General features: G+C 41.1%; 1 protein-coding gene across 1 annotated transcript in view; it reads right to left on the bottom strand.

The window, feature by feature from the left end:
- Window positions 1-24010, bottom strand: part of LOC138793975 (zinc finger protein 850-like) — a 42462-nt gene that overhangs the window by 11252 nt on the left and 7200 nt on the right. The window contains exons 6-11 of the mRNA XM_069972739.1: window positions 20038-20091; window positions 19678-19694; window positions 18999-19381; window positions 17651-17953; window positions 17275-17493; window positions 17-48 (exon numbers count right to left, since the gene is read on the bottom strand). Of these exons, the coding sequence (XP_069828840.1) occupies window positions 17-48; window positions 17275-17493; window positions 17651-17953; window positions 18999-19381; window positions 19678-19694; window positions 20038-20091 (1008 nt within the window). The remainder of the gene's footprint in view (window positions 1-16; window positions 49-17274; window positions 17494-17650; window positions 17954-18998; window positions 19382-19677; window positions 19695-20037; window positions 20092-24010) is intronic.

The raw sequence follows: 24010 nt of genomic DNA, 5'->3' as shown, positions 1-24010 counted from the left end.
GTGATCAGCCGATTACATCATGGATCCTGGCGTCCTCTTGCACAAGATCTGTAAGTAAACAAAATTAAATATAATTAAATATTAGTGCTAGTCTCACGTAATACACACTGTTGCAAGTACATGATACATTTGGTGCCTCAGCAGCAAGTCATCTCCTATACATTCCGCTAGTAACTTTGTACTCAATATTGAGACCTTGCGGTCCCAAGGCTTCAAGTTTATAGATCCACTCCAACTCTCTCCTTTTTAGGAGTGTGTGTCTATCACCTCCCCTCTTTGGCTGTGCAACCTGGTCAATAATCATAAAACTCAGGTCCTTTTCCGTATGTTTTGCATCAATAAAATGCTTCGGCACAGGTAAATCCACTCTACTGACCAGGTTGCACAGCCAAAGAGGGGAGGTGATAGACACACACTCCTAAAAAGGAGAGAGTTGGAGTGGATCTATAAACTTGAAGCCTTGGGACCGCAAGGTCTCAATATTGAGTACAAAGTTACTAGCGGAATGTATAGGAGATGACTTGCTGCTGAGGCACCAAATGTATCATGTACTTGCAACAGTGTGTATTACGTGAGACTAGCACTAATATTTAATTATATTTAATTTTGTTTACTTACAGATCTTGTGCAAGAGGACGCCAGGATCCATGATGTAATCGGCTGATCACCCGAGGAATAACTAAGAGGTCGAGCTGGGATAGTTTATTGCCTTTTAATTCATACATTTATCTGCCAGTACGAGGAGGATACCACAAGGGGAGTCTCTTGGCAAGTCTTACCAGAGGGCACGAGAGTACCGGTATGGACTCAAGCGCCAGGACGTGAGGAGCAATGTGCCGGCGGTCATTTGTTTGATCGGGACGGTTAAGCTCCTCGCTCGGAGTGAGATTCAGGTATGGAACCTGTTCACACTGAGAAGTCTAAGCGCAACTCGAAGGTGGGAAGACGAGCCGACAGAGACACAATAACTCCAGTAAGTGGCCCTCCCTGAGAATACCTACAGCATCCCTTTAAGCCATGACCGGAATATATACATAAAAAAAGCAGATCGTATCTACTATGTGAACAAGTACCTAAAAATCCTCGTGGGGTGTATTACTGATTACGTTTATATGGATCCTGACGCTCAATAACATGAACTATTATGAACTTTGAATATTCACAACTGTCCTTACCCGCTTGCGAGTCTTTCAAAGCGGATTTTTTCATTTTCATTTTTAAAAAAAATTTTTTTGCAAAAAAATTTTTCTTTGCATTATTATGCACTATGCACTTTGACACTATATTTGACACTAAGATAAGGATAATAATCTCACTATGGATATTATGTATACAAGATTTGCTACATTTATTTTGCACTAGATGTATGTTAGTCACGTGTGTAGGGTGAACACACCCCCTAATTTTGTGAACACCTGTGTAAGAGAGTATAAATTTGCATTACTAGTCACATGTTGTATGCTTGAAAAAGGCCGCGAGAGGCGGCTGAAACGTCGCACTTATATGGAATAAAGACACTTTTTTGAACTACAAAGAACAGAGTGCTGCTGGTTCATCTATATATATATATTACAGTGGACCCAGGTCTACGGTCCGACCCGCTGGCACCAGACATTGCAAGTTGTGCTGCTCTCATCCTTTGAATAGATAGATAGATAGATAGATAGATAGATAGATAGATAGGAGATAGATAGATAGGAGATAGATAGATAGATAGATAGATAGATAGGAGATAGATAGGAGATAGATAGGAGATAGATAGATAGATAGATAGATAGATAGATAGATAGATAGGAGATAGATAGATAGATAGGAGATAGATAGATAGAAGATAGATAGATAGATAGATAGGAGATAGATAGGTAGGAGATAGATAGATAGATAGATAGGAGATATATAGATAGATAGATAGATAGAAGATAGATAGATAGATAGATAGGAGATAGATCTTTCTATCTCTTCTATCTCTATTCATATAGTAGCAGCATTCCAGTTGGACTGTGAATAAATCTCCACCTTTTTACATTTATGTTGAAAACAGTGATGTTTCTGACCACAATCGTGGTCTTTTCTTAAGCCAAATGTTATTTGGCTTGAGAAAAGACCACGGTTGTGGTCAGAAACGTTTCTCTTTTTCTCATGTGTTGCTGAACAGGTTGGAGGATGTCTCGTGTGTTGTGTGTGCAGGGACGCACAGACAGCACATAGAAGACTGGCCGTGATGCTCTTACAGGCCGTGCAGGTGGCGGGGGGCACTGGGGCGTGCAGGTGGCGGCTCCACTGTGCTGTGCCGGGCCGCTGAGAGGCATGTGCTTGCCGCGGAAACTGGCTGAGACGAGAAGGGTGGTGTGCCATGCCGGGCGGGTGACGCGGGGCGCTCTGACACGCCGAGAGGTTGGGAGACGCGGGGGCAGGCGGGTGGCGGCTCCGTTGTGCTGTGCCGGGCGATGCGGGGCGCTCTGACACGCCGAGAGGTTGGGAGACGCGGGGGCAGGCGGGTGGCGGCTCCATTGTGCTGTGCCGGGCGATGCGGGGCGCTCTGACACGCTGGGGGGTTGGGGGACGTGGGGACGGGCGGGTGGCGGCTTTGTTGTTGCTGTGCCGGGCGGGTGATGCGGGCGCTCTGACACACAGTGCCAGTCTCTTATGTGCTGTCTGTGCGTCCCTGCACACACAGCACACGAGACATCCTTCAACCTGTGCAGCTTAGGGCTCAGACGGGTAGATGAAAGTGAAAATACCGCAGATACCGTCCTGGCAAAGTTGAGGTCGGTTAACCGACGCCAGTGACGGTATCGGTATTTTCACGGTATACCGCCCAGCCCTACTCTCCACCATCACTGAAGAACGTCTCTCCAAGCTACTCTTCTTATCGCATTGGACCCAATTCCATCCCACCTCATCCCCAACCTCTCCTCAGCACTAACACATCTCTTCAATCTATCACTAACTTATGGTGTCTTCCCATCTAAACAAGCAACCATCACACCCATCCTTACACAGCCATCCCTTGGCCCAGCTTGCCTGTCCATCTCCCGGCCCATCTCACTTCTTGCCTTTGCTTTGAGCCTCCTTGAATGACATGTCTACTTGGTATCTGCCCCCACCCCTCCACAGAAACTGCCCCCACCAAAGTGACCAACGACCTCCTAACTACCAAAGCCTCACACCAGTACTCTTCATACAAACTCTTTCATCCCTTGGTGTCACCAGCTTGGCCCTGCATCTGCTCTTACCTCTTTAACCACCCTTTTAGTGTCTCCCACTCCACCTCCTCTCCTCACTGTTGGTCACCCCCAAGGTTCTGTCCTCAGATCCTACAGCGTCAAGTACCACTTCAAATCGACCTCCCTGTTCTGGATATCAACTCTTTTCTATCCAGGATTCCAGAGTATCTATCGGCCATATCTTCCTTCTTTTCTTCCCGCTTTCTATAACTCAACATGGACAGAACTATTCATCTTTCCCCCATCTCGCTCCACCTAATCTGTCAGTTACAATGAACAGCTGCACTTTGTCCCCCAACCCACTGCCTCGGGGTCACCTTTGGTCCTTACCTATCTTTTAAACCACACATTAAGGCCCTTACCACCTCCTGCCGTCTTCACCTCAAAAACATTTCACAAATCCGCTCTTTTCTCAACCCTGGTACATGCTTTCATCTCATTACCCGCTTGAACTACTGTAACATCCTCCTCTCTGGTCCTCCATCTACACCCTGCTCTGGCCTCCATCTAACAGCCTCCTCTCTGGCCTCCATCTAACAGTCTCCTCTCTGGTCCTCCATCTACACCCTGCTCTGGTCTCCATCTAACAGCCTCCTCTCTGGCCTCCATCTAACAGTCTCCTCTCTGGCCTTCCATATACACCCTGCTCTGGCCTCCATCTAACAGCCTCCTCTCTGGCCTTAAATCTACACCCTGCTCTGGCCTCCATTTAACAGCCTCCTCTTTGACCTTCCATCTAACATCCTCCTCTCTGGCCTTCCATCTACACCCTGCTCTGGCCTCCATCTAACAGCCTCCTCTCTGGCCTCCATCTAACAGTCTCCTATCTGGCCTTCCATCTACACCGTGCTCTGGCCTCCATCTAACAGCCTCCTCTCTGGCCTTCCATCTACACCCTGCTCTGGCCTCCATCTAACAGCCTCCTCTCTGGCCTCCATTAACAGTCTCCTCTCTGGCCTCCATCTAACAGTCTTCTCTCTGGCCTCCATCTAACAGCCTCCTCTCTGGCCTTAAATCTACACCCTGCTCTGGCCTCCATTTAACAGCCTCCTCTTTGACCTTCCATCTAACTTCCTCCTCTCTGGCCTTCCATCTAACATCCTCCTCTCTGGCCTCCATCAAACACCCTTGTTTCCCTCCAGTCTATCCTTAACTTTGCTACCCGACTAATCCACCCCTCCCCTCGTTTTGCCTCTGTCTCTCCCCTCCACCAAACCCTTCACTGGGTTCCCATTGCCCAATAAATTAATTTTGAATTGTTGACAATATATACAATACAATATATACATACACGACCACCACCACCTGCCCCCTTTCGTATTGATATCTCTATACCGTCCCTTACACAACCTCCGATCCTCCAATAACCTTGCATGCACTGAAGCAGCAGTGACTTTCCATGGTGCTGGCGTCCTCACCTACTGCTGCGGCTTGCACAATGGATGCTAGTCTTCACTGAATAAAGATGTTTTTATGGTGACATCATAAAATGGAGTGCCCTCTCTTGTAGACTGTAAGCCCTCACGGGCAGAGCCCTCTCTTGTAGACTGTAAGCCCTCACGGGCAGAGCCCTCTCTTGTAGACTGTAAGCCCTCGCGGGCAGGGCCCTCTCTTGTAGACTGTAAGCCCTCGCGGGCAGGGCCCTCTCTCCCTATGTAAACCCTCGCGGGCAGGGCCCTCTCTTGTAGACTGTAAGCTCTCGTGGACAGGGTCCTCTCTCCCTATGTAACCCCTCAAGGGCAGAGTCCTCTCTCCCTATGTAAACCCTCGTGGGTAGGCTCCTCTCTCCCTATGTAATACCTGGCGGGCAGGGTCCTCTCTCCCTATGTAAACCCTCGTGAGCAGGCTCCTCTCTCCCTAAGTTACCCCTTGCGGGCAGGGTCCTCTCTCCCTATGTAACCCCTCACGGGCAGGGTCCTCTCTCCCTATGTAAACCTTTGTGAGCAGGCTCCTCTCTCCCTATGTTACTCCTCGCGGGCAGGGCCCTCTCTCCCTATGTAAACCCTCGCGGGCAGGGCCCTCTCTCCCTATGTTACCCCTCGCGGGCAGGGTTCTCACTCCATATGTACAAGTCTACCATTTAGCTTATTCATGTAACATGTTTTTAGTTTTGCAATGTTCGGTTTGTTAACCCTGGAATCAAGGGGAGCCTTAAAGATAAGTAATAATAAGTGATGGGGCAGGAAGCCAATGGCTCTTTCCTCTAAGATACCAGGATGAGCGGAGGAGCGACTCCTTAGAGAGCTCACAGGTAAGTAATGGGAGAACTTTACTGTCCCAACCCTGACAGTCCAGATTACTGAGATATATGACCCATTGCTCCCACAGTGATAGCCTCTCCCCAGCACCCTACTCCGTACTGACGAACCAGACGTCTGCAGGTGGGTGACTTCTCCTTCTGGACTCATCTGTGGCTTATATCCACAGTCATGTAATTAGACTCCTAGCTGGAGTCAAACACTGCATGAAGGGAGGGTGTGAGAGCGGCGGTGTATATCCTCTCTGTGAGCGATTCTCTGCAGGACTCAGTGTGGACAATAAGGCCTTATTCACACGTCCCGCAAAGATGTCCGTAATTGCGGATCTGTAATCACGTTACATTGATTTATATTGGGCTATTCACACAGTCCGTGATAACCCCATAATTTAGTTAAAAAAAAAATTAAAAAAGGAAACGTCCTAATCTGGATTGAGGTGCGGATTACCAGAAGTCTATGGCATCCATATTTTTTTACGGATGTCACATCCACAACGTCTAAAACACACGGATCAAACCTAAGCAAACGATTACTGTTCACATTTTATGGAAACGGATGCAAATACGGATGATTTTCCACGGGTCACAAAGAAAAAAACTAAGAGAAAGCTTTGCGGCCCAGAAAAATTCCTGAACGTGTGATAGAGGCCTAAGGATTTGCTAGATTGTCGATTTTGTGGGGGGTGGAGAGGAAGGGGGGTAACCGACCGAGCTGTTAGTGTCTCTATAAGAAGCTCCTCCTCCTCCGCTCTCCATGTTGTCCAAGGGCAGCCCTGAAACCTGAAAGATGTGTAAAGAGGAGGCAGACACAACCCCGGCCGCAGGGTCTGCAAACCTGGTCAGGACCCCCAGGAAACGTCCGACCTCTGTAACTGCAAACACACTGCACCAATCAGGAACCTCTCTTCTTCTATTGTATCACATCCTTATATCACGGAATAAAATGGGAATAATCCTTTATAAATCCTACAATGTGATTATCTGGAATGTTCTATAGATCCTGTCTCTCACAGGTGACATTACCGACCAGAAATATTACCCCCCCCCCCCCTCCATTCTATGTAGCTGGGAAAACATGCAAACCTCAACAGAGCATAAAATACTTACATTCCCCACTGTATATAATATACACATACACACTATAGATATACACTATATATATAATACACACACTATAGATATACGCTATATATAATACACACACTATAGATATACACTATATATAATACACACTATAGATATACACTATATATAATACGCACACTATAGATATACACTATATATATAATACACACACTATAGATACACACTATATATATAATACACACTATAGATATACACTATATATAATACACACTATAGATATACACTATATATTATACACCCTATAGATATACACTATATATATAATACACACTATAGATACACACTATATATATAATACACACTATAGATATACACTATATATAATACACACACTATAGATATACACTATATATAATACACACTATAGATATACACTATATATAATACACACACTATAGATATACACTATATATAATACACACACTATAGATATACACTATATATATAATACACACACTATAGATATACACTATATATAATACACACTATAGATATACACTATATATAATACACACTATAGATATACACTATATATAATACACACTATAGATATACACTATATATAATACACACTATAGATATACACTATATATAATACACACACTATAGATACACACTATATATAATACACACTATAGATATACACTATATATAATACACACACTATAGATATACACTATATATAATACACACTATAGATATACACTATATATAATACACACACTATAGATATACACTATATATAATATACATACTATAGATATACACTATATATAATACACACTATAGATATACACTATATATAATACACACTATAGATATACACTATATATAATACACACTATAGATATACACTATATATAATACATACTATAGATATACACTATATATAATACACACACTATAGATATACACTATATATAATACACACTATAGATATACACTATATATAATACACACACTATAGATATACACTATATATAATACACACACTATAGATATACACTATATATAATACACACACTATAGATATACACTATATATAATACACACTATAGATATACACTATATATAATACACACACTATAGATATACACTATATAATACACACTATAGATATACACTATATAATACACACTATAGATATACACTATATATAATACACACTATAGATATACACTATATATAATACACACACTATAGATATACACTATATATAATACACACTATAGATATACACTATATATAATACACACACTATAGATATACACTATATATAATACACACTATAGATATACACTATATATAATACACACACTATAGATATACACTATATATAATACACACACTATAGATATACACTATATAATACACACTATAGATATACACTATATATAATACACACACTATAGATATACACTATATATAATATACATACTATAGATATACACTATATATAATACACACTATAGATATACACTATATATAATACACACTATAGATATACACTATATATAATACATACTATAGATATACACTATATATAATACACACACTATAGATATACACTATATATAATACACACTATAGATATACACTATATATAATACACACACTATAGATATACACTATATATAATACACACACTATAGATATACACTATATATAATACACACCCTATAGATATACACTATATATATAATACACACTATAGATATAAACTATATATAATATATATATAGTGTATATCTATAGTGTGTATTATATATAGTGTATATCTATAGTGTGTGTATTATATATAGTGTATATCTATAGTGTGTATTATATATAGTGTATATCTATAGTGTGTATTATATATAGTGTATATCTATAGTGTGTATTATATATAGTGTATATGTAGTGTGTATTATATATATTGTATATCTATAGTGTGTATTATATATAGTGTATATCTATAGTGTGTGTATTATATATAGTGTATATCTATAGTGTGTATTATATATAGTGTATATCTATAGTGTGTATTATATATAGTGTATATCTATAGTGTGTGTATTATATATAGTGTATATCTATAGTGTGTATTATATATAGTGTATATCTATAGTGTGTATTATATATAGTGTATATCTATAGTGTGTATTATATATAGTGTATATCTATAGTGTGTATTATATATAGTGTATATCTATAGTGTGTATTATATATAGTGTATATCTATAGTGTGTGTAATATATATAGTGTATATCTATAGTGTGTATTATATATATATAGTGTAATCTATAGTGTGTATTATATATAGTGTATATCTATAGTGTGTATTATATATAGTGTATATCTATAGTGTGTGTATTATATATAGTGTATATCTATAGTGTGTGTATTATATATAGTGTATATCTATAGTGTGTGTATTATATATAGTGTATATCTATAGTGTGTATTATATATAGTGTATATCTATAGTGTGTGTATTATATATAGTGTATATCTATAGTGTGTGTATTATATATAGCGTATATCTATAGTGTGTGTATTATATATATAGTGTATATCTATAGTGTGTAATACACACACTATAGATATACGCTATATATAATACACACTATAGATATACACTATATATAATACACACACTATAGATATACACTATATATAATACACACACTATAGATATACACTATATATAATACACACACTATAGATATACACTATATATAATACACACACTATAGATATACACTATATATAATACACACACTATAGATATACACTATATATAATACACACTATAGATATACACTATATATAATACACACACTATAGATATACACTATATATAATACACACACTATAGATATACACTATATATATAATACACACACTATAGATATACACTATATATATTACACACACTATAGATATACACTATATATATAATACACACTATAGATATACACTATATATAATACACACACTATAGATATACACTATATATAATACACACACTATAGATATACGCTATATATAATACACACACTATAGATATACACTATATATAATACACACTATAGATTACACTATATATATATAATACACACTATAGATATACACTATATATATTACACACACTATAGATATACACTATATATAATACACACTATAGATATACACTATATATAATACACACACTATAGATATACACTATATATAATACACACACTATAGATATACACTATATATAATACACACACTATAGATATACACTATATATAATACACACACTATAGATATACACTATATATAATACACACACTATAGATATACACTATATATAATACACACACTATAGATATACACTATATAATACACACACTATAGATATACACTATATATAATACACACACTATAGATATACGCTATATATAATACACACACTATAGATATACACTATATATAATACACACTGTAGATATACACTATACATAATACACACACTATAGATATACACTATATATAATACACACTATAGATATACACTATATATAATACACACTATAGATATACACTATATATAATATACACTATAGATATACACTATATATAATACACACTATAGATATACACTATATATACAACACACACTATAGATATACACTATATATAATACACACACTATAGATATACACTATATATAATACACACTATAGATATACACTATATATAATACACACACTATAGATATACACTATATATAATACACACTATAGATATACACTATACATAATACACACACTATAGATATACACTATATATAATACACACACTATAGATATACACTATATATAATACACACTATAGATATACACTATATATAATACACACACTATAGATATACACTATATATAATACACACTATAGATATACACTATATATATTACACACACTATAGATATACACTATATATAATACACACACTATAGATATACACTATATATAATACACACACTATAGATATACACTATATATAATACACACTATAGATATACACTATATATAATACACACACTATAGATATACACTATATATAATACACACACTATAGATATACGCTATATATAATACACACTATAGATATACGCTATATATAATACACAATATAGATATACACTATATATAATACACACTATAGATATACACTATATATAATACACACACTATAGATATACACTATATATAATACACACTATAGATATACACTATATATAATACACACACTATAGATATACACTATATATAATACACACACTATAGATATACACTACAGTATATATAATACACACACTATAGATATACACTATAGATAATACACACACTATAGATATACACTATATATAATACACACACTATAGATATACACTATATATAATACACACACTATAGATATACACTATATATAATACACACACTATAGATATACACTATATATAATACACACTATAGATATACACTATATATAATACACACACTATAGATATACACTATATATAATACACACACTATAGATATACACTATATATAATACACACTATAGATATACACTATATATAATACACACACTATAGATATACACTATAGATAATACACACACTATAGATATACACTATATATAATACACACTATAGATATACACTATATATAACACACACTATAGATATACACTATATATATATAATACACACACTATAGATATACACTATATATAATACACACTACAGATATACACTATATATAATACACACACTATAGATATACACTATATATAATACACACACTATAGATATACACTATATATAACACACACACTATAGATATACACTATATATAATACACACTATAGATATACACTATATATAATACACACTATAGATATACACTATATATAATACACACACTATAGATATACACTATATATAATACACACTATAGATATACACTATATATAATACACACACTATAGATATACACTATATATAATACACACACTATAGATATACACTATATAATACACACTATAGATATACACTATATATAATACACACACTATAGATATACACTATATATAATACACACACTATAGATATACACTATATATAATACACACACTATAGATATACACTATATATAATACACACACTATAGATATACACTATATATATATATATATATAATACACACTATAGATATACACTATATATAATACACACACTATAGATATACACTATATATATAATACACACTATAGATATACACTATATAACAATGAATACAAATCTCACTTCTCGTCACTAACCTCTCTATAGGAGGAGGATCCTGGTTGTCTTAAGGACCTTTGATAATGTCACAGTCATGTGATCAGTCACATGGGTGGGAGGAGTCAGCTACAACCTACATGAGAAGACACGACTGCCCCTTGGTCCTCGGATAGTTAATCAATCCACTCTATAAGGAACTATGTAGAGATGAGCGAACCTAGAGCATGCTGGAGTCGATCCGAACCTGATCTTTCGGCATGTGATTAGCGGTGGCTGCTGCAGTTGGATAAAGCCCTAAGGCTATGTGGAAATCATGGATGTAGTCATTGGCTGTATCCATGTTTTCCAGACAACCTTAGAGCTTTATCCAAGTTCAGCAGCCCCAGCTAATCAAATACCGAAAGTTCGGGTTCGGATCGACTCGAACCCAAACCCCGGTTCGCTCATCTCACCCCCCAGAAATGGTGACGCCATACACTACCATTCAAAAGTTTGGGGTCACATAGAAATGTCCTTATTTTTGAAGGAAAAGCACTGTACTTTACAATGAAGATAACTTTAAACTAGTCCTAACTTTAAACCAATCCACTCTATACGTTGCTAATGTGGTAAATGACTATTCTAGCTGCAAATGTCTGTTTTTTGGTGCAATATCTACATAGGTGTATAGAGGCCCATTTCCAGCAACTATCACTCCAGTCTTCTAATGGTACAATGTGTTTGCTCATTGGCTCAGAAGGATAATTGATGATTAGAAAACCCTTGTGCAATCATGTTCACACATCTGAAAACAGTCTAGCTCGTTACAGAAGCTACAAAACTGACCTTCCTTTGAGCAGATTGTGTTTCTGGAGCATCACATTTGTGGGGTCAATTAAACGCTCAAAATGGCCAGAAAAAGAGAACTTTCATCCGAAACTCGACAGTCTATTCTTGTTCTTAGAAATGAAGGCTATTCCATGCCAGAAATTGCTAAGAAATTGAAGATTTCCTACAACGGTGTGTACTACTCCCTTCAGAGGACAGCACAAACAGGCTCTAACCAGAGTAGAAAAAGAAGTCGGAGGCCGCGTTGCACAACTAAGCAAGAAGATAAGCACATTAGAGTCTCTTGTTTGAGAAACAGACGCCTCACAGGTCCCCAACTGGCATCTTCATTAAATAGTACCCGCAAAACACCAGTGTCGTCACCATCTACAGGGAAGAGGCGGCTGCCGGATTTTGGCCTTCAGGGCAGAGAAAAAGCCATATGTGAGACTGGCCAATAAAAGAAAAAGATTAAGATGGGCAAAAGAACACAGAGATTGGACAGAGGAAGACTGGAAAAAAGTGTTGTGGACGATGGATGAATCCAAGTTTGAGGTGTTTGGATGACAAAGAAGAACGTTTGTGAGACGCAGAAGAAATGAGAAGATGCTGGAAGAATGCCTGACGCCATCTGTTATACATGGTGGAGGTCATGTGATGGTCTGGGGTTGGTGCTGGAGGTTGGAGATTTGTACAGGGTAAAAGGGATTGTGAATAAGGAAGGCCATCACTCTGCACCGCCATGCCATACCCAGTGGGCAGCGCTTGGTTGGAGCCAATTTCATCCTACAACAGGACAATGACCCTAAACACCTCCAAATTGTGCAAGCACTATTTCCAGCAGAAGCAGCAGCTGGTATTCTATCATAGGTAATGGAGTGGCCAGCGCAGTCACCAGATCACAACCCCATTGTGGGAGCAGCTGGACCGTATGGTACGCCAGAAGTGCCCATCCAACCAATCCAACTTGTGGGAGCTGCTTCTAGAAGCGTGGGGGGCAATTTCTCCAGCTTACCCCAACAGATTAATAGCTAGAATGCCAAAGGTGTGCAATGCTGGAATTGCTGCAAAAGGAGGATTCTGGGACGGAAGCAAAGTGTGATGGAAGAACAATGTTATTTCACATACAAATCAGTATTTCTAACCTTGTCAATGTCTTGTCTCTATTTTCTATTCATTTCACAACGTATGGTGGTGAAGAAGTGGGACTTTTCATGGAAAACACAAAATTGTTTGGGTGACCCCAAACTTTTGAACGGTAGTGTATAATGTCTGCACTCAATGTCGCCATCATTTCCATCTCATCCACATGTATTACCAGAAGAATAAGGAACAAGAAGGAGAGGAACAGGAAATAGCAGCACGCCATAAAGTGAGGAGAATGCCGGGCTCAGTATAGACTGACACTATGGCGGGAACCACCCGAAGAATTAACCCGCTTATTCTTCGGGCAAACGGTGGAATCTGCCAAGCCAAAGAATGAAGCCTATGGGACCAACAGAGATGCGAGCGGGGGCGAGCTGCGGAATCCACGGCGGGTGATCTGCCAGGATTCCCTATGTAGACATACCCCAACTGCAGATATATGGTCGGTTATTTCTGGGATTTATTTAAAGCCCCCATGTCCATCTATTCCACCCTATTAGTATTTTCTTTCTTATTATCTAATGATACAGTGGGGAAAGTAAGTATTTCATACGCTGCTGATTTTATAGCTTAAATTTACTCACCGAAATTTCTTCTTTCCATGAGTCCATAGGCAGCACAGAGTCATATGGGTTATCTAGTTTATCCTATACTGACAGGCAGAAGAAACAAGATTAATTAATTAAACAATTAAACAATCGGACCAAAAAGGCATCCATAAATGGGAGCCAGAGGCACGAAACAGACGTGTAAGTTATGCAGCAATACAAAGTTTAATTAGGGTGGGGTGCTGCGCTGCCCATGGACTCATGGAAAGAAGAAATTTCGGTGAGTAAATTTAAGCTTTCCATATCGTCCTACAGCAGCATAGAGATATAAGGGAAAACAAAGCAATGTCAAAGAAAAAGGGAGGGATATCAGCCAGAGAACGCCTTTTTTAGCACCTTTCTGCCGAAGGCCACCCTGTCATTGGAGATGCCATCCAATTTGTAATGTTTCATAAAGTAGTAGGAAAGGACCATGTAGCCGCAGAACAGATCTGTTGCAAGGAGACTTCAGCCATCTCTGCCCAGGAGGTTGAAGTAGAGCGAGTCGAGTGAGCTCAAATCCCAACAGGTGGAGTTAAGTCTTTGAGTTTGTAACACTCTGAGATGACATCCTTTATCCACCTAGAAAGAGAGGCTTTGGAAGCAGCTCTACCTTTGTTGGGACCTTGGAACTGTAAGAACAGCGTATCAGATGAACATAAGTCCTCTGTTCGAGCCAAGTAGGCTAGCACTGACCTCTTAACATCAAGGCAGTGTAGTTTTGCCTGTTCTTCACCGTAAGGTTGGTCATGTAGACTCGGGAGGACAATCTCCTAGTTGAGGTTTGTAACAGAAGGGACCATAGGGTTTTGTACGAAGAATGAGGCAGTCATGATTAATAGATAAATACGGCTCCTTACAATAGAGAGCTTGCATCTCCCCTACACGTTTGGCTGAAACAATCGCCACTAAAACAGAGTTTTCCAGGAAAGTAGCTTGAGAGAAATCTCCTCCATGTGTTCAAAGGGCTGTCCTGAGAGAACTTCTAGAACTATAGAGAGGACCCATGAAGCAACTGGATTTTTAACTGGAGGACGCAGATTTCTGATGGCCTTAAAGAATCTTCTGACCATAGGCCGGTTAGAAAACTTGCCTTCAAACAGATAGTTGACAGCAGAGAAATGGACTTTAAGAGTATTGAACTTCAAGCCCTTAGCAAATCCCTCTTGCAGGAATTTTAAGATGTCAGGAAGAGAAGGGATGCTTACATTATGGGATTCACACCAGTAATTAAACACTTTGGCGACTCTATTATACACACTACCATTCAAAAGTTTGGGGTCACCCAAACAATTTTGTGTTTTCCATGAAGTCACATTTCTTCACCGCCATATGTTGTGAAATGAATAGAAAATAGAGTCAAGACATTGACAAGGTTAGAAATAAGGATTTGTATGTGAAATAACATTGTTCTTCCATCACACTTTGCTTCCGTCCCAGAATCCTCCTTTTGCGGCAATTCCAGCATTGCACACCTTTGGCATTCTAGCTATTAATCTGTTGGGGTAAGCTGGAGAAATTGCCCCCCACGCTTCTAGAAGCAGCTCCCACAAGTTGGATTGGTTGGATGGGCACTTCTGGTGTACCATATGGTCCAGCTGCTCCCACAATGGGGTAGTGATCTGGTGACTGCGCTGGCCACTCCATTCCCTATGATAGAATACCAGCTGCTGCTTCTGCTGGAAATAGTTGGAGGTGTTTAGGGTCATTGTCCTGTTGTAGGATGAAATTGGCTCCAACCAAGCGCTGTCCACTGGGTATGGCATGGCGGTGCAGAGTGATAGCCTTCCTTATTCACAATCCCTTTTACCCTGTACAAATCTCCCACCTTACCAGCACCAACCCCAGACCATCACATGACCTCCACCATGTATAACAGATGGCGTCAGGCATTCTTCCAGCATCTTCTCATTTCTTCTGCGTCTCACAAACGTTCTTCTTTGTCATCCAAACACCTCAAACTTGGATTCATCCGCCCACAACACTTTTTTCCAGTCTTCCTCTGTCCAATGTCTGTGTTCTTTTGCCCATATTGATCTTTTATTGGCCAGTCTCAGATATGGCTTTTTCTTTGCCACTCTGCCCTGAAGGCTAAAATCCAGCAGCCGCCTCTTCACTGTAGATGGTGACACTGGTGTTTTGCGGTTACTATGTAATGGAGATGCCAGTTGGGGACCTGTGAGGCGTCTGTTTCTCAAACTAGAGACTCTAATGTGCTTATCTTCTTGCTTAGTTGTGCAACGCGGCCTCCCACTTCTTTTTCTACTCTAGTTAGAGCCTGTTTGTGCTGTCCTCTGAAGGGAGTAGTACACACCGTTGTAAGAAATCTTCAATTTCTTAGCAATTTCTCGCATGGAATAGCCTTCATTTCTAAGAACAAGAATAGACTGTCGAGTTTCAGATGAAAGTTCTCTTTTTCCAGAAATTTTGAGGAAGGTCCGTTTTGTAGCTTCTGTAACGAGCTAGACTGTTTTCAGATGTGTGACCATGATTGCACAAGGGTTTTCTAATCATCAATTAGCCTTCGGAGCCAATGAGCAAACACATTGGACCATTAGAAGACTGGAGTGATAGTTGCTGGAAATGGGCCTCTATACACCTATGTAGATATTGCACCAAAAACCAGACATTTGCAGCTAGAACAGTCATTTACCACATTAGCAATGTATAGAGTGGATTTCTTTAAAATTAGGACTAGTTTAAAGTTATCTTTATTGAAAAGTACAGTGCTTTTCCTTCAAAAATAAAGACATTTCAATGTGACCCCAAACTTTTGAATGGTAGTGTACCTTCAAGGTAGCTGATCTTCTTGATGACAAGAGTATTTCGGCCACATCATCCGGGAATCCTTTCTCCAGAAGATTCAACCTGTCAGCCTCCAGCCTGTCAAATGGAGGTTCTGTGGGTTTGGATGAAGAAACCCCTCCTGAGTGAGAAGGTGCGGACAAATTGGAAGGGTCCTGTAGCAGCCCCTCGAAAGCTTTAATGCAAATGGGAACCAGGCTCTCCTGGGCCAAAACGGGAGTACCGCTATAACTGTGGCTTGGTCCTCGGAATCATGGGAAAAGGAGGAAAGAGATAAATCAGCTTGTTCTTCCAAATGATAGACAACCCGTCTATGTAATCTGGATGATCCTGCTTGAAGATTGAGCAGAAGGACATGACCTTCCTGTTCTTCCTTATTGCCATGACATCGATGTCGGGGTACCCGAAGATACTGGTTATCCGATTGAAGGTCTTGGCATGAAGACTCCATTCTGATTGACACAACTGATTTCGGCTCAGCCAATCTGCTGCTTTGTTCAGGACTCCCCTGATATGAATCGTTTTCAAGTCCAGAAGATGCTCCTCTGCCCACATTATCAGACAACGACACTCCTTCATCAGGGAGACGGACTTGGTACCCCCCTGTTTGTTCACATAGAACAAGGTCGCTGAGTTGTCTGATTGGATCAGGATTCTACAGCCCTGGACGTGACACGAGAGAGACACTAGGGCACGATGAACAGCTCTCAGTTTCCTCAGATTTGATGAACTCCGACCCTCCTCTGAGGTCCACGCCTGCTGGACCCACAGATCTCCCATATGTGCCCCCCAACATGCTCTGGAAGCGTCGGTGGTGACCGACAACTGGGGGGTACTGGACAGTGACCTCCCTCCACACACCTTGTCCTGTCTCAACCACCAAGATAGGTCTTTCCGCGTGGCGGGTGGAGTGACAGGGCCAAATCTATGTCCGATTTGAGGCAGTTCCACCTGGAGAGAATGTCTTGCTGGAGTAACCTCATGTGTGCACGTGCCCAAGGCACAGCCTCCAGAGAGGATGTCATCGACCCCAGAACTCGCATGCCCATTCTGATCGTGATATCTGGACAGGAGAGAAGAGCTTGGACTTCTGTAACAGCTTGGAGGATCTCTCTTCTGTAAGGTAGAGCTTCGTTGCAAACAAATTTATGATGAAACCTAGAAACTTGTATGCTTGTGAAGGGACCAAGTTGGATTTATTTAGGTTCAAAATGAATCCATAATTCTCCAAGACTTCCCTGGTTAAATGAAAATGTTCGAGGAGAGTCTCTTGGGAGGCAGCCTTGATGAACCAATCATCCAAATAAGGGACGATAAATATCCCCTGAAGCCTGAGATGGGCAGCCAAAATCACAATGATCTTTGTAAAAACCATTGGGGCTGTTGAGGTAATGAAGAGTCATCTTCCCTCTGAAGATGGCCACTCGGAGAAACTTGCGACGGGATGGAAGGATGGGAATATGCAAGTATGCGTCCTTCAAAATCGATTGTGGCGGAAAAGTCGATCTTCTGGAGGAAGGCAATCACAGACCTGATGGTTTCCATTTTGAAATGATTGCAGTTGATATATCTGTCCAGGAATGATAGGTCTATCACAAGCCGCCAATCGCCTTCCTTTTAGGGGACTGCAAAAATCCTGGAATAAACACCTCGACCTTGCTGGTGAAGAGGGACTCTCTCTATGGCGTTTTTCCCCAGAAAATCTGACAGCAGATTGTGGAGTTTTCGACTGTCCTTGTTGCAGAAGAACACATTTGGGATTTGAGAGAATTCTATGGAGTATCCTCTCGACACTACCGATCTGGCCCAGGCATCTGAGGTCGTTTTCTCCCATATTGGAGCGAAGAGGCTGAGCCTTGTCCCTACGCCTGAGGAGACAGTTTTGGCGGCATTGTTTTTTATCTTTGTCGTCAGAGAACTGCTTATTCTTGAAGGTAGAAGATGAGCTAACACCTCGGGGCTTGAACTTGTTCTGTCTGCTTTGAGGGGCGACTCGCCTCCCCGCCGGGGACCTCCGGAATGTTTTACGAAAGGATGCTGCTTCTCCTCCTAATCGTCCAGCATCTCCTATCTGTCTCTCTGGACTTTTTGCTGAAGAAGACACCACAGACACTGTTTCTGCACCTATGTCTCCTACAACTGACACCCCTCTGATACGAGACTCTTTTCATCCCCTCTGCCTGATCCCCTGGACGAATTGCTGCATTTTGATTCTCCCTTCAATTTGGTCTCCTTCAAGCAGCTGTTGTTAGCCTTAAGGGATTCTATCAGGGCGGACCTTGAACGCTCTATATTTGTTATCCAGGGATCAGTGTATGCGTTAACAGATAGAGTCCAACAGCTGGAAAACACAATGAGCGCTGTCATCACTGAACATAACACCTTACTTAACTCGCACCAACACCTGAAACAGGAGGTGTCACAGTTGAAGAACACTATGGCTGCAATTGAGGACCGCACTCGGAATCATAACATCAAACTTCGCGGCATCCCCGAGTCGGTCCAACCCGCAGAACTGTGCAACTTTATACAGGGGTTTATCAAAACCATGACACCGTCTGTGCCCCATGAGGATCTTACAATTGACTGGGCGCTTCGTTTGCCCCGACCCGCCCAGCTATCCCCCGATACTCCGAGAGATACGCTCATACGGATCAGACATACATGTCAAGACTCAATTTTTAGCAGCAACCTGGCGGCATTCTGCTCCAACCTCCGTTTATGCTAAAATATCTGTGTTTCCAGACCTTTCGGCAGCGACGCTGCAAGCACGCAAAAGGTTTGCTCCAGATACCTCTACACTGAAAGATAGAGGAATCAGATATAAATGGGGACACTCAGCTAGCCTTCTGGTTCTACATGGACCCCGACCCGTATTGCTCCCTACAGTAGAAGCTGGCCTTGACTTTCTGCAGCACATGAACTTAACTCCTCTCTCCCACACTGACACGACTATTGCTTCTTCACCTCGGTTTGGAACCACATCCCACTAACTTTCTTCTGATGCTGAGCCACGTTTTCTCAATCAACCTGTGCAGGACTTTCGTCTCGGTAGACCTTATGCTTCCATGCTTGAACACTTCTTCCAGCCTCAGCTTAAAACTGGACTTTGTGCCCTCTTGTTGGTTTGATGCTTTGTGATAGTCATGGTGTTGTACTGTCCGGGCCTCCTCTATGTCTTTGTGTTATCATTGCTCATATGTCCTTTAGGCCCTCATGTTACTTATAATTTCTCACTGACAGCCTCGCCACATCCTTTATGCCACAGTATACTACTTCTACTACGGATTACACAGCAGGGCTACATATATTTTGGATGTCTGTCCGTCTCTGGTTGTCTTGTCTTATGTTTGTTTGTTTGTCCCTTTGTTCTTTGTTATGGAACGTTGTTTTATTATGTTACTATTCTCAATCAACTTCTCTGTTCGCTACTTTTGCTTGCTACTTCATGTAGACCGTCATAACCGCTATACCTACATTTTCTCATTGTTTAGATTGTGACTGTGTATATTGCCACTGTATTTTGCAACATTATTCTGCATACTGGTTACAAATTTACTGTATTGTGTATAAAACCCATAATATGTGAAAAACCCTAAGTAAAACACATTGAAACGTTAACAAGGAGGACTCCTCTGCTGGATACATAGATTTTCTAGATTGACGGGCGACAGCCAGATCAATTTTAGGAGGATTCTCCCAAGGTTTAGAAACCTCAGAAAAACAGCACTTACCAGGGAAGTACATGCCTATTCTGACATGGCTGCGCTGCTGCTGCGAGGTGAAAACAGCTTGAACAAGGATCCATCAGTTTCACAGGAGCTTTGGATCCTGCAGTTTCCCTCCCCAAGATGGCGGCTCCACAGGAAGTACCTCTCCAAACAGGAAGTGGGGGAAGGATGATGCCACATCCAATATGGCGCTGCTGCTGTTAAATGCCTACGTCTTGAACCGGGACCTCAGCAGCAACAAGCCTTGGATGCATGCACTGGCAGGCAGCCACAGCGGAGGACTAGTGGACCCCCACAGTCAGTGCCACCGGGCCTCCGTGCACTGCACATTGGATCCAAACACAGTAGGTGATGTGGGCAGCAGGGGAAGAAGCTAACCCCACTGGCCACAGTCAGCGATTAGCTTCAGAAATATCCTCATATAGGACACAGAGACAAAGGAAACACTTCTACCTGCAGAAGAAACAAAACACGTCTGTTCATTGCCTCTGGCTCTCTCTTATGGACGCCTTTTTGGTCTGATTGTTTAATTAATTAATCTTGTTTCTTCTGCCTGGCAGTATAGGATTAACTAGTTAACTCATATGTCTCTGTGCTGCTGTAGGACGATATGGAAAAGAAGATTTCCCACCTATAAAGAATGGAGAGGTCTGTCAAAGATCTTTAAGGTTTCGGACCTATTGCTGGGGGGAAACTTTGAGTTTCAGCTCCTTAGTTGTCCCGGCTGTGGGTTTCCTCCTTAGTTGTCCCAGCTGTGTGTTTCCTCCTTAGTTGTCTCAGCTGTGTGTCTCCTCCTTAGTTGTCCCGGCTGTGGGTTTCCTCCTTAGTTGTCCCGGCTGTGTGTCTGCTCCTCAGTTGTCCCGGCTGTGGGTTTCTCCTCCTTAGTTGTCCCGGCTGTGGGTTTCCTCCTTAGTTGTCCCAGCTGTGTGTTTCCTCCTTAGTTGTCACGGCTGTGGGTTTCCTCCTTAGTTGTCCCGGCTGTGGGTTTCCTCCTTAGTTGTCCCGGCTGTGGGTTTCCTCCTTAGTTGTCTCGGCTGTGTGTTTCCTCCTTAGTTGTCCTGGCTGTGTGTTTCCCCCTTAGTTGTCCCGGCTGTGTGTCCCCTCCTTAGTTGTCCCGGCTGTGTGTTTCCTCCTTAGTTGTCCTGGCTGTGTTTCCTCCTTAGTTGTCCCGGCTGTGTGTTTCCTCCTTAGTTGTCCCGGCTGTGTGTCTCCTCCTTTGTTGTTTCGGCTGTGTGTCTCCCCCTTAGTTGTCCCGGCTGTGGGTTTCCTCCTTAGTTGTCCCGGCTGTGTGTTTTGGGTCATTGTTTTGCTGTAAGACCCAGTCAAGGCTGTTACAGAGAGAAGGAGGTTGTTGGCCAAAATCTAGTGATACACGGCCCTATCCAAACCCCCCCTTCAATACGGTGCAGTCGTTGTGTCCCTTCTGTTGAAAAGCCCCCAAAGTATCGAGTCTAAACAGAGAAATTCTTGTGTCGTCCCCTCCCCCTTTTTTTCTCGCATTAGTTACAGGGGATTAATACTGATTGGTCAGATTACTGGTGATGCCACAAGATGGCGTCAAACCTGAGAATACTGTGGGGAAATATAAAAGAAAAAAAGAAACATTTATAGATGCAAATTGTCTTTATTTGGTCAAAGTGTTAAAACCACACACACACACACACACATATATATTAGTATCCCGAAGCTTGTGGTCACGAGTCCAGGATAACATATGGGGAGAAGCATATTACAATAATAATTAGGCGGATTGCTTCCCTCTTCTTCCTGTGACTTTTGCCTCCGCTGTCACTTTGCTTCAGTCTCTTCCTCCTCCTCTTTTCCCTCTTCCTCCTGTGACTTTTGCCTCCGCTATCACTTTGCTTCAGTCTCTTCCTCCTCCGCCTCCTGTGACTTTTGCCTCCGCTATCACTTTGCTTCAGTCTCTTCCTCCTCCCTCCTCTTCCTCCTCCGCCTCCTGTGACTTTTGCCTCCGCTATCACTTTGCTTCAGTCTCTTCCTCCTCCCTCCTCTTCCTCCTCCGCCTCCTGTGACTTTTGCCTCCGCTATCACTTTGCTTCAGTCTCTTCCTCCTCCCTCCTCTTCCTCCTCCGCCTCCTGTGACTTTTACCTCCGCTATCACTTTGCTTCAGTCTCTTCCTCCTCCCTCCACTCTACTGCATGTCTTTTTTCCATAACCCAGATTTCTGCAGCTTGCTCAGCCCTTCATGCAGTCGCCGCATACGGCCGAGATGTGGCCGTTTTTTAGCTCCCCCCCACCATATGCGGCAACAGCAGATTCTCCAGTCCAGTTCTGAAGTTTCTCAGCACCCGCTCTATAAGACGACCCCTGACTTTTGAGAAGATTTTTCTGGTTTAAAAAGTAGTCTCATATGCAGTAAAATACAGTATTTCTTTCCTGTCAGTAATTTCCTCCTCTCCTTATAGTTCTCTCTGTTTTCCGGACAGTAATTTCCTCCTCTCCTTATACTTCTCTCTCCTCTCCTGTCAGTAATTTCCTCCTCTCCTTATACATCTCTCTCCTCTCCTGTCAGTAATTTTCTCCTCTCCTTATACTTCTCTCTCCTGTCAGTAATTTCCTCCTCTCCTTATACATCTCTCTCCTCTCCTGTCAGTAATTTCCTCCTCTCCTTATACTTCTCTCTCCTGTCAGTAATTTCCTCCTTTCCTTATACATCTCTCTCCTCTCCTGTCAGTAATTTCCTCCTCTCCTTATACTTCTCTCTGTTTTCCTGTCAGTAATTTCCTCCTCTCCTTATACTTCTCTCTGTTCTCCTGTCAGTAATTTCCTCCTCTCCTTATACTTCTCTCTGTTCTCCTGTCAGTAATTTCCTCCTCTCCTTGTACATCTCTCTGTTCTCCTGTCAGTAATTTCCTCCTCTCCTTGTACATCTCTCTCCTCTCCTGTCAGTAATTTCCTCCTCTCCTTATACTCCTCTCTCCTCTCCTGTCAGTAATTTCCTCCTCTCCTTATACTCCTCTCTCCTCT

This window comes from Dendropsophus ebraccatus, chromosome 5 (genome assembly GCF_027789765.1).
Source record: "Dendropsophus ebraccatus isolate aDenEbr1 chromosome 5, aDenEbr1.pat, whole genome shotgun sequence".
In the NCBI taxonomy this organism is placed as follows: domain Eukaryota; kingdom Metazoa; phylum Chordata; class Amphibia; order Anura; family Hylidae; genus Dendropsophus; species Dendropsophus ebraccatus.
This window is presented reverse-complemented; position numbering and strand designations above follow the sequence as displayed.